The sequence below is a fragment of the Schistocerca gregaria genome, chromosome 1, assembly GCF_023897955.1.
Source record: "Schistocerca gregaria isolate iqSchGreg1 chromosome 1, iqSchGreg1.2, whole genome shotgun sequence".
In the NCBI taxonomy this organism is placed as follows: Eukaryota; Metazoa; Arthropoda; class Insecta; order Orthoptera; family Acrididae; genus Schistocerca; species Schistocerca gregaria.
In genome coordinates, this window is record NC_064920.1 from 515,805,372 (window position 1) to 515,821,334 (window position 15,963).

General features: G+C 36.2%; 1 protein-coding gene across 2 annotated transcripts in view; it reads left to right on the forward strand.

Annotated features, from left to right (window-relative positions):
• Nucleotides 1-15,963, forward strand: part of LOC126354548 (nardilysin-like) — a 342,605-nt gene that overhangs the window by 275,821 nt on the left and 50,821 nt on the right. For both annotated transcript variants that reach the window (XM_050004292.1, XM_050004300.1), the window contains exon 19: nt 11,335-11,427. In XM_050004292.1, the coding sequence (XP_049860249.1) occupies nt 11,335-11,427 (93 nt within the window). The remainder of the gene's footprint in view (nt 1-11,334; nt 11,428-15,963) is intronic.

Below are 15,963 nucleotides of genomic sequence, written 5' to 3' on the forward strand. Positions count from 1 at the left end.
CTTGAAGCGGCTGTAATGCTACTACCAACATTAAAACTCACAGTTATTTCAATATACCATTCTCCTGATAGTGACGCCGATCAATTTGTAGAGTGTTTAGATAAACTTATTCACCGTACAGAAAAATATACCAAACAGAAGACAGTAATTTTAGGAAATTTAAATTTTGATGTAAGGGAAAAACACACCAAAATAATAATTTGCTTAACATGCTAAGATCCCACAATCTCTTCTGTGCAAATTATAGTCCCACGAGACAACATTCTTGTCTCGACATTTTTTCACAAATATACATAGAGATGATTTTGAATTGGGACTCCTTAATGTCGACCATTTGACAGATCACAAAGGTATATGGGTAAAACTAACAATTAATGAAACAATGGGGGATTGTGTGCCAACCCAGTATGTCAGGTTATTCAATGATAAAAGCATAAATAGCTTGAGGCATAAGCTGAAGGTACTAAACTGGAATAATATAATATATGCTTCCAACAATGTTGAGGAGGCTTGTAGCAGGTTTGTTAGTACTATATCTGAAATTTTCAATACCTCCTGTCCAATGGTTACCAAACGAAACAAAACTATGGCAAGAAAGCATGATAGAACTACTTCACATAGGTGGTTCACTCCATATTTACAGAAGCTAAGATTAATGGTTTTGATATGCTATGATAAGGTAAAAAATGGTGGTGTTGACAATGCAACGTATGTTAGCCTCAAGAGACACTATAGATCACAAATCAGATAAGCAAAATGTAGAGGAAATGATATCTTCATTAAAAACTCCAATTAGAAGTGTAAGGCTGTGTGGAGGGTCATTAAAGCAGAATTATGTACAGGTAGTCGTAGTGTAAAAGTTAAAACTGATGTTAATGTCACCCCAGATGAATTTAATCTCTTTTTTATCAATGCAGCAAACCCTAATCCCTCATCTCCTCATAAGAAGAGTTCAAAATCAAATTCACAATCCACTTATATAAACCAGTTTTTACAAAACTTTGCTGATACAGTGCCAACCTGTAATTGGGGATATGTGGAAATAAGTGATGTAATTAAATCAGTGGCAAAGTTAAGTGACTCCAGATCAGAAGATATTTATGGCCTCTCAAATTTCGTGATGAAGAAAATAATCAACTTGTTATCATTCCCTTTCAGCCCACTCATAAACTGAATATTTGACAGTGATATTTTTCCAGAATGTCTAAAGAAGACAGTAGTAATTCCATTACACGAAAAGGGTGATAAAAACTGCACTAATAATTATCGTCCAATTTCTCTGATACCTATTTTTTTCAAAAATAATTGAATATTGTATACAAAAGCAAATTAACATGCATTTGTCAAAAAACAATGTACTGACTAAGTCTCAATATGGTTTTAGGGCCCAGTTATCAACAATTAATCCTGTTGAAAATGTTGTTTCTAATGTGCAATCTTCTTTTGAATCCAAATTATCTGCTGAAGCCACACTAGTGGACTTAAGCTAAGCATTTGATTCTGTAAACCACGCAATACTGCTGGAGAAACTATGGTGTTATGGCATTAGGGATCTGGAACTCTCCCTCATTAAATCATATCTCAGTAACAGAAAGGAAACTGTAAGCTACAGCAGTCAAAAGTCACAGTTATTGAATGTCACTAGAGGTACCCCAAGGATCAGTGCTTGGGCCATTACTGTTTATAACATTTATAAATGACCTGCCCAGCAATATGCCATGAAAATCTGTGCTTTACGCAGATGATACAACTTTCATCAATTCAGGGAAGGACATAAATAAACTGAAGGAGCAAAGTAAAGATTTTCTCAGATTATCCAATATGTGGTTCAAAGCCAATGAGTTAGCTATTAACTATGAAAAGACTGTAAATGTATCCTTCAGCTTATCCAATGCTGATATTGAGTACACATCTACCAAACTTCTTGGCATATATTTAGATATGAAATTAACCTTGCAGAGCGACATAGACAACATATCTCGAAAGCTTTTGCAAGTTTTCTATCTACTGAAAAAATTACACACCTGTGTTTCTGAAAGCCTGCTGATTAATTCCTATTATGCATTCTTTCATTGCTATATTAGCTATGGTATTCTTCTATGGGGTAATTCTCCATGGTCCAGGAAACTTTTTATTTGGCAGAAGAAAGCCATCAGTAGCATCTCTGGGATTACCAAAAATAACATATCATGTAGGTCATACTTCAAAGAATTGCAGATAATGACAGTCCCTTCTATTTTTATATACAGCTGCCTTTTGTATATAAAAGAAAACTTCAACAGTTGCAACCTTAGGCAGTCCTTTCATAATCATAACACTTGTCAAACATTTAAGATAGACATACCAACAACTCGACTCAAGAAAACACAAGACAGTTATAAATACATGGGAATAAGGCTTTTCAATACATTACCTGTGCAGGCACATTGTGTCTCTCTTAATATATTTAAAAGTAAGACTAAAAAATGGCTGAAAGATAAAGCTTTTTACAGTGTTAAAGAATTTGAAAACACTTCGAAAATAGACCTGACTTACGAAACAACTTGCAGCTCTGTTTGTACCTCTTCCTAAGCTTTTTTTGTCTCTGTAGTTCCACATTTAACTGTTAAACATGTGGAGAAATTCTTATGTATGAAATGTATTCTTCTATTATGCACATTCTTTAAAATGCACACTTTAGTTTTGTGGGATATCTTTATGTATCAAATGTATTCCTTTATTATGTATGTTCTTCTAAAATGTATACTTTAGCTTTGCGTGATATCTCACAATAGTTATATTTCTTAATATGTAAATTGTACATTACTCATGACAACATCGATTGCATGTAAATGCTTAAAGATGGATAAATAAATAAATAAATAAAATAAATATATTTAATTTTATGTCACACAAAACAGCAATAAAGAGGGGAAATTTTCTGAAGAGATCATGTTCTCCAAATTACAAGTAATCCCATCCGCTATTAATTGCGAGATTCTTTTTTAAAGAGGGTTAGGCTGTCAAACCGGCCGACTGGGAGCAGGAGAGGCACCACAGGACATTTCAATTTCCATTGTCCTGAATTTAATTTGATGGCATTCATTACAAAATATACACGTTTCAGTTCCAAAGAGCGAAATACAGTGACATGCGATAGAGGAATGCTGTATGAAGATGCGTGGCACTGCACTTTGGCACACCTGAGAACAAATAGCATGTCTTACATTTCCTTGAACACACATGTTTTACGTTTCAGGCTTTTCAGAAATATTAGTGCTACAGGATGAAAATAATTTATTTTTATTTCTTTTATTTATATTTTTATTTATTTTTTATTTTTTTATTTTTTAGTATTGACCCGATTAGCAAATATTGTAGATTTGGGGCAGATGCGGACAGCAGTCTGAGTTATAGTGGGTAGTCACCACGTGATCCGTGTTTACATTTAGTGATTTTGCTGTTTCCCCTTCTCACGTCAAATGAAAACAAAACTGATATCTGTGGCCGGGAGCTATCAAGTGAATTAAAATACATTCACATAATTAACCTTTTCCACAGAGGCAGACAATGTATTTGAAACGAAATGTTTAATTCCACAGTACTGGCTAGTTTCAACTGTTCGCTGCATTTCAAGTGCACTTTTTCATCTTCTAGAACATACGGCATTACACCATAATAAAGAACCAAATGTGATGTAACACAGTACTGGTGCTCCAAGAAAATTTACATCCCAAAAACCACACTGAAAATCTAAGTATCAGGTCGAAGTCTACTTTATTGGGAATCTGGAATATGAATGTGGACTTTAAATGTACACATTTTAGTATGGTTCACGAAATTCTGATGCTCGTGGAGTATCCTGTGACGCCTTGTTTCTTTTATGACACATTGTATGATCTTTCTATGTTTTACACGTATGTACATACGGGCTTCCTACAGCATGGTAGCTGTGCAAGTGTGGTGTCACCTGTTATTTGTGCTGTTTGGCAACTGCTGAAATGAACCAATTTGTAACACTGAGTCAACAGAGCGACAAGCAACCACGACACTGGAGCCGCACACAAGTTTTTTAACAGGTCGCGGGAAAATATTGCGAATGGTAGTTTGAAAAGCTTTACTTTCAAAGTAAATATCCTTTTTCGTAAGTTGAACTATGTGCGAGAATGTACCATGAATTTCTTAAATCACAGAGGATTTGACTCTCATTTAAAAATCAACTCTCTGATGAAGAGCCATTTAGAAGAATTTTGAACCCTGAAGATCAGACATTTATTTCATTATTAAAAATTTTACTGGCACATTTGTGTGATATATCTTAAAGTGTAACACATGCAAAAAAATTTCAACATTATATGCGAAAGCTTAGCTTCTCTTGCAGCTTATTAACCTTAGAGACCAATATTATATGTGAAAGCTTTGCTTTTCTTGTAGCAACATACATATATTAATTAAAACTATTAACTTTCCCCGTTTGTGTGTTCGGACTACTTAACAGTGATGCTACTGTTGGCTGACTACATCACGTGTCCTATGCTCTGGATAGCCGGTGTCATCAGCTGGTGAGATCACGTGACATGAGCCATGACTGGCTTACAAAAGCGCATCTCAACCTCGATTTCACTGATTCAGAAAGTTACATGCAGCGTTTGGTGAAATTCGAGTGTATACTTTCGTAATACGAAAATACGCAGCGAACATGTTGCTGCACATCCAAAATATTTCCAAAATGTGTCTATTTCCCTGTTTTCGTTTTCTAAATTACCAGGAAATTCTACGCCCATGTATAAAACCATAACCATTCAAAGGACTGATAAGTTTTCCAGTTCCCTGTTCTCCCCCTCAACATTCGTGTCCTATGCTGCAGGTACAACTGTGGTCAGATTATTATTATTATTATTATTATTATTATTATTATTATTATTATTATACAGCGTATGGTGGAGAACTAAATTGTTATAAATGAAGAATTTACATATTTTAAATAATGGTCCATTGTAACAAATTACAGCCAAACTAGATGTTACTAAAAATTACCTGTGACTGCATTGGAAACAGGAGTAAATTCGTATGATTTATATTTTCAAAACGTTACCTCATTCATACAACTACTTTAGTAGTGCCTCTTTTCTTGCCATGCTAGCACTGCATCCATTGAGGAAATCTGCTCTATCTACAGGCTTTTATTTATTTATTTATTATTTATTTGTCCCATGGATCAAATCAGTACAATGGCTTGTACAACTGATATGGGATAAGTCAATACAAATATACAGTTTACAGGAGTCTAAAACAGTAAACAAGAACACAGAAGAATGATTATTTTACATTACCTACAAATTATGTTACTTAAAGTTACAGTTTTACAGAGAGTTGTTACATGATGTGACGAAATTGACTTAACAACATTCAGCTTTGATACATTATCATGCACTAAGACAATTTTGATTCCAAATATTTCTGGATGGTATAAAAGCAGTCTTTTATTAAAAGAGATTTCACCGTCTGTTTGAATTTATTTATTTCTTAGCTGTCTTGTATAAAAGTTGGAAGATGGTTGTATAATTTTATTCCCATGCACTTGACACCATCACTGTACAGTATTGTTGAGTGAGGAAGTATTCTTAGAGAGGTTTTTGATCTTGTGTCATAATCATGGTAATCCATATTTTTGCTAAATTTGTTGATACTTTTTTTTGGTAAAGAATAATAATTCTAGTATGTATTTGCATGGGAGAGGCAAAATACACTCCTGGAAATTGAAATAAGAACACCGTGAATTCATTGTCCCAGGAAGGGGAAACTTTATTGACACATTCCTGGGGGTCAGATACATCACATGATCACACTGACAGAACCACAGGCACACATAGACACAGGCAACAGAGCATGCACAATGTCGGCACTAGTACAGTGTATATCCACCTTTCGCAGTAATGCAGGCTGCTATTCTCCCATGGAGACGATCGTAGAGATGCTGCGTAGGATCCTACAGTCTTGGCGTGCATCTGTGCGTCGCTGCGGTCCGGTCCCAGGTCGAAGGGCACGTGCACCTTCCGCCGACCACTGGCGACATCATCGATGTACTGTGGAGACCTCACGCCCCACGTGTTGAGCAATTCGGCGGTACGTCCACCCGGCCTCCCTCATGCCCACTATATGCCCTTGCTCAAAGTCCATCAACTGCACATACGGTTCACGTCCACGCTGTTGCGGCATGCTACCAGTGTTAAAGACTGCGATGGAGCTCCGTATGCCACGGCAAACTGGCTGACACTGACGGCGGCGGTGCACAAATGCTGCGCAGCTAGCGCCATTCGACAGCCAACACCGCGGTTCCTGGTGTGTCTGCTGTGCCGTGCGTGTAATCATTGCTTGTACAGCCCTCTCGCAGTGTCCGGAGCAAGTATGGTGGGTCTGACACACCGGTGTCAATGTGTTCTTTTTTCCATTTCCAGGAGTGTATTTAGTTTCTTAAATAATGGTTTACAAGTTTCTCTTTGTTTTATGAACATAATTGTTCTGACTGTCTTCTTTTGGAGTTTAATTGATTCAGAATTTTGGCTCCAGAAGATGATGCCGTAGTTAAGTACAGAGTGAAAGAGTGCATAGTGCATTGTGGTTAGGGTACTTGTGTTAGTGACGTTCCTTATTGATCTAATCATAAAGCATACTTTACTAAGTTTAGTGCTGGTAACGTCAATGTGCCTTTTCCATGTGAGCGTATCAGTAATAGTGACCCCCAAAAATTTTATTTAATTTTCAAGTTTAACATTATTTTTTTCCAGTGATATAGTTGGTAGTAACGGATTTCTGTTTTGGGCAGTGTGGAAGGTTATTCCAATTGTCTTTTTTGCATTAAGAAGCAGCCTGTTACTTTGAAGCCATCGACTTATTTGATCTGTGGTCCCATCTATATTAGATTGGAGAATTTGTTCAGGTGCAGATATGAGTACAGAGGTGTCATCAGCAAACAAAAGGGTTTTTGTGTCTGGTAGACTGTGAGGAAGGTCATTTATGTAAAGTAAGAACAGCAAGGGGCCCAGGACGGAGCCTTGGGGAATGCCTTGCTTTATGGTATGTATGGAGGAATGTACAGTGCTAGCTGTACCTGAGAGCTTAGTTTCGTTTAATTCGACATACTGCTGTCGATCTTCCAGATAGCTTTTAAACCAGTCATAGGCGTTTCCTCTTATTCCATAGCAATGCATCTTATGCAAAAGTGTACTATGTTTAACCATGTCGAAGGCCTTTGTTAGATCTAGGAAGATACCTATGGCTGGGAGTTTTTTGTCCACAAGCTCCAGTGCATGATCTAGAAATTCTTGTATTGCGTCATTTGTAGCTTTCTTACTTTGGAAGCCGAACTGAGCAGGTGACAGGATATTTTCTTTGTCTAGAAAGGACATGATTCTGGTGGCCATTATGTACTCAAATACTTTACTAAATGTTGAAAAGCAGTGCAATGGGTCGATAATTACTGGGATCCTCTTTGCTTCCTTTTTTGTGGACACATATAATTTTTGCAATTTTGAGCATACCAGGAAATGTACCATTCAGGAATGAGAAGTTTATTATGTGGGCTAGGGGTTTACTGATAAAGTTACTGCAATTATGAAGGAGGAAGCATGGAATTTGATCTTGTCCAGCAGATGATGTTTTTTTTAAAAAATTGCTGTGAAGTGTCTTTTCTATTTCAATTTCAGATGTGGGCCTTAAAAATATTCTCAGAGCATACGTTTGGTTCTAGTTGTAAGGGGCACTTATTTTTAAGATGGTTAGCCAGGTTTTCTATTGTTTCTGTAAAGTAGTTATTGAATTCCTCTGCTGTTTCTTTCCCACTGGAGACTAATTTTCCATTTATTTTAAAGGTAATATCACTTTGTAGTTGTTTTCCTCTATTAGTATTCATATTACTAAGTTGCCACATGCTTTTGCTCTTATTTGATGACAATTTGAGGTTATCATCATTCCGTAGCTTTTAGGCTGCATTTACTACTTTCCTTAATATCTTTTTATATAGAGTAAAGTATGACTTAAATGCTTCACTACTGCCTAGTTTGGATTTGCTAATGTAAAAAAGTTCTCTTTTTCTTTGTGATGATCTAATGCTTCCTTGCTGTCTACTGTTTGAGCATCTTATACATTTTGCCAGTTTTCATTTTGTATATCAAAGAGGAAAGTATGCACGTGGGTTTTATTTGAAGTTTCTCCTCTGTACAGTGATTTTATTGTATTCGTGATTGTTATTTTGCAACCAGACCTGCATAATTAATGCATTGTGGTCTGAAAACCCTAGTTTGATGTAGGATACAGTACAATTTATATTGCTTGCTGCTTGATTCAGACAAGTGGTACTGTGATTTGTTATCCTGGTTGTAGTGTTGACCGTTAGGTCTAGGTTGTAGCTGTTCATAAAATTTTTAATGCTTAGATGGCTAGAGTTTTCTGAGAGAAAATCTATATTATAGTCACCGCATATTAGAACACTATATGATTTTCTTTTACTTAGATTTTCTATTACTGGTGCTCGATTTTTGTAGAAAGTCCCTATGTTACCAGAGGGTGACCTGTAAAGTGCTGTTATATAAACATTTAGATCTGTAAGCTCTACACCTGGTAGTTCTATATCTTTTTCAGTACTATACGAATTGCAAATATCAAGAGGTGTAGCAGTAATGTTGTCTTTTACAAATATGCAACTACCTCCACCTTTGTAAGATGTTCTTGAGAAGTGACCTACGAGTTTAAAATTTGGTATCACAACACTTCATATTTCAAAAGACCTCATGAAATGTTCATTAATGCATAATATCTGTGTATGTGACAGTTCACTCGAACTTGATAACAAAATTTCTAATTCATTAAGTTTGGTTTTGAGCCCTTGTACGTTATGGATGTATACTTTTAGATCAAGAATTGTTTTGTTTAATTTTTTTGTAGATTGGTGAGGAGGTTCAGACTTTACCTTATTTACTACAGTTTGCTGATGGAGTCCTTTGCAAGTTTTATGGTGTATCTTTAATTTGTTTGATGATGCTATCTTTAACTTGTTTGATGATGCTAAGTTTTTTCTTTCCTCAAAGGGGGATAGAAAAAAAAACCTCCTTCTTGGGTATATTCTGCCTTGATCTTAAATTAACACTTACAGGTGTAGCTGCTGCAGTCCTTTGTGGATCTTCTGATGTCTCCTCTTTCCTGCTTTCTTTGTTCTTGTCGAATTTACTTTCCTCATTTTTGCCTGTAAGTCCTTCAGGAAGCTGATAGACAGATGTATTTCGTAATAGTCTTTCTTTAATTATTTCACTGATGTGATCACACATAACACTTTTTCTGTCGTAATTAAGGTGCATTCCGTGTTTGGTGTGCAGATTTCAATGTAGTTTACTTATGTCCAGTACATCACACTTTGCGTATCCTGCACACAATTTCTTAATTTTGATGTTAGTTTTCCTAATTTCTTTATTAACACACAATCTTTAAATTAGGTCATGTCTATGAGGCACAATGGCTACTATTGTGTTCCTAGATTTATTCACTTCTAGAAAGTTCTGTAGCGTTTTAATGCAGGCATTGGCTTCATTTTTGGCTATGTCATTCGAACCCACTATACATACTATAAAATCATTATCCTGTATTGTGTTCATCTGAAGAAGTGTCTATGACATTGTGTGTTCCCGCTCCAGGTTTCACTATGCTAGTCACTGCCGTTTCTCGATTTTTCTCTCGGAGCATGCTTGATAGATTTCTGCCATGGCTGTCGGCAAGCAAGAGAATACAACACTTTTTCCTTATTGATACGTGTTTGCCCTTCCCACTGTTTCCAAGTGTACTGTTGGTGTCCGAATTACAGGTCTTTACAACATCAAGATCGGCTGTACACTCGTTATGACACAAGACATCATATTTGTTTTTATCTAAGAAAGCAACACTTTTAACAGTTTTCGTGATTTGCGATCGAACTTTTTGCGACACTGCTATCCATTCGGATGATTTCTCACATGTATCTTGTTTCACTTCACACGAATTTTCCAGCATTTGCACTTCGCCGATTTCTTTCTTCAGTGCAGCTATTTCCCTTTTTAAATTATTGACTATGAATTGTAGGCTTGAAATTTGTTCGTTTAGGGTTGTAATTTCAGCTTTACAAGTTTCACAAGTTTTCTTTTTAACTACATAACTATAACTATTTCTCGTGTTAAAATTTCCGACTGCCACACTCGTGCCAGCTTGCTCAAAATTAAGAAATAATTTACGAAAGAAAAGACCTAAGAAATTATTGAAGATCTATAAATTTCTGCATGCTTCCAAAAAGTAATAAATTGTACTTTACAGTCTTTATGATTTTACATAAAGTTAAAGTTTTTTCTGGGACTGTAAATGATACTTAGCTGTGTTTCTTAGTTTTCAAGAAAAGTTAAAACACTGTATTAATAAAATCTACCTATCATGTAATTTGGAAAACACTGTTAAGATACATAAAAACCTCTCTTACAGTGATGCTCCAAGTGCAGTATATTCAGATATGTAAATTTGTCTGTCGGATTAGCAAATGCCCCACTACCTTCAGGAGCCGGCCTGAGTGGCTGTGCGGTTCTAGGCATTTCAATCTGGAACCGCATGACCGCTACGGTCGCAGGTTCGAATCCTGCCTCAGGCATGGATGTGTGTGATGTCCTTAGGTTAGTTAGGTTTAAGTAGTTCTAAATTCTAGGGGACTGATGACCTCAGATGTTAAGTCCCATAGTGCTCAGAGCCATTTGAACCATTTTTGAACTACTTTCAGGAAGCTGGAAGAAGATTGTATACTGTTGAATTTATTAAAAACTGTAGTGGCCGGGATGGGGGGATTAACTTGCTAGTGGGATTGTCTGCAGTGAAAGAATGTTTGTCATACAAAATTGTGATAGTCTGTTAGTAATATGTTACTTTAGAAGTAGGGTGAACAGTAAAAATAATTCCTGTCTGCATGAAATGTATCTCCTCAGTTGTTGAAGAGTAACCATGATATAGTGCTTTGCAAGCCATTGTCTTCTCACCCATAGACAATTATTAGAGTAAGAAGATTTGTTCCATTGTGATTCTCGCAGTATTGTTCACCACTGTTTCACGTTAGTGTTTTTGTAGTTGTAGTGGTCCAAGACGTCAAGGTGCCTTAAACCTCAGTGTACTAACAAAGAAAAATTATACTTAAATTGTCATTTTCTGTGCTTTAGTCTACAAGTCCAAATAATTAATGTTGGTCTTAGAATTAGTAATTGGAATTTCCTTTCTGTAACATGTTTTAATGTAAGTGTTATATGCTGTTTATGTGAACAGATTTCATGCATATTTAATGCATTTTCTTGTTTGCAGATTGAATATCTTCAGCAAATCCAGTTTCCAGACGTTATACACTGGTTTGAGAGGACTGTAGTGTCTGGTAGCAGCAGAAGACTTTCTATTCAGGTAAAGAGACTGAAAATCAATGATTTCCACTTCATTTGGCATTATCTTGCCTATCCTTCTATTTAACTTGAGTTACAATTATAATATCTGAAGGGTAAAATGGAAGAGGGAAGATCAGAAAGTAATGCATAATAATTTCATTAGCAAAAAGGTTTAATAGGTAACAAAACAAAATGAATCCATACAAACTAATGTATTTTACCTACTTTTCTACATAGTCAACAACATTCTCCTCACATTTCTCCCATTGTAGCACCATTTTCAATGTAAACTATTTGTTGAAGTCTGGTTGGAGTATAGCCATCTCACATCTGCATCTGTTTCAAAGCATTGGCCGACCAGGCATTTCTTCATGGGACCAAACAGATGAAACCCGAAGGATACAAGGTCCAGAATATATGGTGGATCTTGGAGCACCTCGCACCCAAATATGTCAGTTTTCTCACAAATAGGAATAGCAACATGGGGGTGTACGTCAGCATTAATGGTGTCATGTTTGTCACAAAGGGCATTGCACAACTTAACCAAAGTTTTAATGCAGGCTGCAGCATTGACAGGAGTCCCGTGTTCAGTGAAGTTCGCTAGTAATATTCCACGCATATCCCAGAACACTGTCATAAGCACATTCCAAGCATACTGACCCACTTTGAATTTTTTTTGTACTAGGCAACCAGCGTGTTTCCACGTCATAGAGCCGTGTAGTGGTATGCCCACAACTCATCACCAGTGATGATTCTTTTCAGAAAGCCATGCATTTCTGTGGCATAACACAGTACGTTATCCATTGTTTGTGCCATTGTTTGCAAGCCCTTGCGGTTGTCTGTCAGCTTATTAGGAACCTAGTGAGCACTAACTTTACAAAATTTCAACATGTCATGAACAGTATAGTACACTACACCATAGGAAATGTTGAACTGCTTTGATAAAAATAGATCTATGGATAGCTCTAACAATTTCAGGGTTGCAGCTGTTACCAGCCACCTGGAACATGGTGAAGCACTAAGGTTTATGTGGCTGTCTTAGAAGAATGCACAGCAGCCGGAGCCATTGTTACAGTCTGTACAGTCATCCATGTACACACTATGCATGTCACTGTGTGTTTCAGACAGTTTATGCCATTTGGCCCACAAATATCAAACTGCACTTCGTTGCCCTTCACAAGTTGATTACAGTAACAAGTGCACTATATTTGTTTTTGTAGTTCAGGTTTCTCTTGCTAGATCTGCACATGCAAACAAAATGCACTGTGCAGTGCAAACTTCAAACTATATTGTCATCAAACTTCAACATTCCGGCTGCAATACCAGGGGAGGGAAAAAACAAAAAAAAATATGTGCATTACTTTCTGATCCTCCCTCATAAATATTGTGTTAGTAGGGAGCAGAAAATTTACTACAATCTGTATGTAATTGAAGCGCTGGTCTATTTCATTGGAGGATACCACAATTGAACTATAGTTGGTAGACTACATGAGCTGTTGTCTATTTTTTTTTTTTTTTTAATGACAGGGTGGAATAGTCTTATTGTTGAATGGTTGAACAGCCACATCTAGTCAAACTTAGAAAATCCAGAGAGAAAGTTGATACCATTTAATATGCATAATTTTATGGGTTTTAGTGCATAAAGTACTCAGTGTTGAATGTTGTTTTTAATTAAACAGCTGTATAGAGGGACTGTAACACAGTAGTAAAGAGTACTGCACGCCATAGATGAAGAGAATGATGAAGTGGCATATTTTAGACATAAACATTTCTTAAACTGGATAAGAAAATGAGTAAACTGCACAGAGAAACTAAAAGGAGAAGAAAATGAGTAGAGTAGTCGGCGGTGGAGAAGAATGGGGAAAAGGTAGAGAAAGTGAAAAGATTTCAAATCAAATAGCTCTGAGCACTACGGGACTTAACATCTGAGGTCATCAGGTGAAAAGATAAAAGAAGACAGAGAGTACAGTTTATTGTAAATATTTAGAGAACTTGAATCCTAGGAACACACACACACACACACACACACACACACACACACACACACACACACACACACATATATATATATATATATATATATATATATATATATATATATATATATATATATATATCTGCTTGTGTCTGTGTATGTGCGGATGGATATGTGTGTGTGTGTGTGTGTGTGTGTGTGTGTGTGTGTGTGTGTGTGTGTGAGTGAGTGTACACCTGTCCTTTTTTTCCCCTAAGGGAAGTCTTTCCGCTCCCGGGATTGGAATGACTCCTTACCCTCTCCCTTAAAACCCACACCCTTTCATTTTTCCCTCTCCTTCCTTCCTTCCTGACGAAGCAACTGCCAGTTGCGAAAGCTCGTAATTCTGTGTGTGTGTTTGTGTGTTTTGTTCATGTGCCTGTCTGCCGGCGCTTTCCCGCTTGGTAAGTCTTGGAATCTTTGTTTTTAATATAAAGATTCCAAGACTTACCAAGCGGGCGATGGTTGCTTCTTCAGGAAGGAGAGGGAAAGACGAAAGGATGTGGGTTATATATATATAAGTTCTTTAAGATGTTAAAAAATCAGTATATTATTGTGGAATCAAATTATTATATTAATCTGTAGGGACAACTGGTCTTACAGGAAAAACCGAATCATTGAAATCAAAATAAAAGATGTAGAAAATTTGTGTCAGAAACAGTTGCTCTTGTCAAATTGTATTGCTTAGTTCTTACCAGTTTGGCTGTTTCTTTATGAGACTACTTAACTACGTTTAAAGAGAACTTGAGAAAGGACACATTAGGAGATTTAGTTTTGATGTAATTAAATTTTTATAATGAAAATCTAATAAGTCCAGTAATGTTTGATAATGAACAACAAGCTCTACAACAAAGCAGGCTGGATACTGGGAAGTGGATACAAGGGAGGAATAACCAGAAGAATAGGAACCATATGGCAAGATATGTAGGGTTCAGAAAAACATTGGCAAATGCTATAGGATTTAAGCAGAATGATACAGTGGTTGGATGTGTGATGATTATTCCAGTTATTCCGGGGAGGAAGATGCATGGAGTGTCCCATATTTCATAAAAGTCACTACTCTTATAGATTAGATTAGATTAATACTTGTTCCAAAGACCATGAATACGACACTTCCTAATGATGTGGAACGTGTCAGATTAATAAAAGATATCTGTACAAGATATTACATTACACAAAATATTGCATGACACTTTTTTCCCCTTAATTTATATCTAAAAATTCAGCCAATGAGTAGAAGGAGTTGTCATCTAGAAATTCTTTTAATTTATTTTTAAATGTTAGTTGGCTATCTGTCAGGCTTTTGATGCTGTTTGGTAGGTGACCAAAGACTTTTGTGGCAGCATAATTTACCCCTTTCTGTGCCAAAGTCAGATTTAACCCTGCATAGTGAAGATAATCCTTTCTCCAGGTGTTATAGCTATGCACTGTGCTATTACTTTTGAACTCGGTTGGATTATTAACAACAAATTTCATAAGTGAATATATATACGGTGAGGTTACTGTGAGGATCCCTAGATCTTTAAACAGATGTCTGCAGATTGAGTAACATGAGTTATTTTTAGAATGGTCTGTAGCTTTAGATTTGAGTTAGGTGGCATGAATAACCTGCTGGAGGAACAGTTTGGTGCAGTAATTACATAACAATGCTGTCCGTGTCCCTGTCTCTGTTTTTTATTTCTTTCTTACCTTAACTAAAAGCCAATAGTGACTTTGCTAAATTCCAAAAAGGATGTTGGAGGGTTGTTATGGCATTTTCAGTTTATTTTGTAATATATAAACTTTTTATAAATTTCCAATGTGTAAGTTCCTTTTCTTGATTGTAAAATTATGGATACTGCATTGTATATTTTTCTTTTGTAATTTTAGTTAAAAGTGCAATGCAATGCAAATAGATAAAAAAGCTCTTGGGTTCTGACATGGGTGACAGTGTTGAAATACCATGACATCTTCACATGTGTCATACCCATTATCTTCTATTCGCCAGAAGATGGGTATGACACTTTTCAAAATGCAGAAGTATTACAACACTGCCATGTGGCTGAACACCTGAATGTATATAGTAGGCAGCAGCCTAGACTATGACTACGTAATGACAATGGGCAGTTAGTTGAAAATTATGTTTGTAACTTAACATTTTAAGTCTTCTGTAATAACTTTATTACAGGTCCTACAGCTGAATATTTTTTAATAAAGCCTTATCTTAATTTTGGCACATATATTGTTTTCAGTCATAACTGAACTTTGAATAGTCACTTCTAGATGATTTTTATTATTGTTTTTTCAATATTGAATAGGAGTGGCTTATGGTAACAGGGTTGCCACAAATTATGGGAATCAGGGAATATCAGGGAATTTCAAACGTTTCAGGTAAATAAGAGATATTTAAAATAAAAAAATAAAATAAAAAAAGGACACTGGAAAAATCTTGTTTTTGTCTCAGTAAATGAAATGGTTTGTTTACTGAGATGGTATGCTTCGTCGCTGGCTGGGTGCAGCCAGGTATGCACGCCACTTGCATACTCCCTCATTCTTACTGCT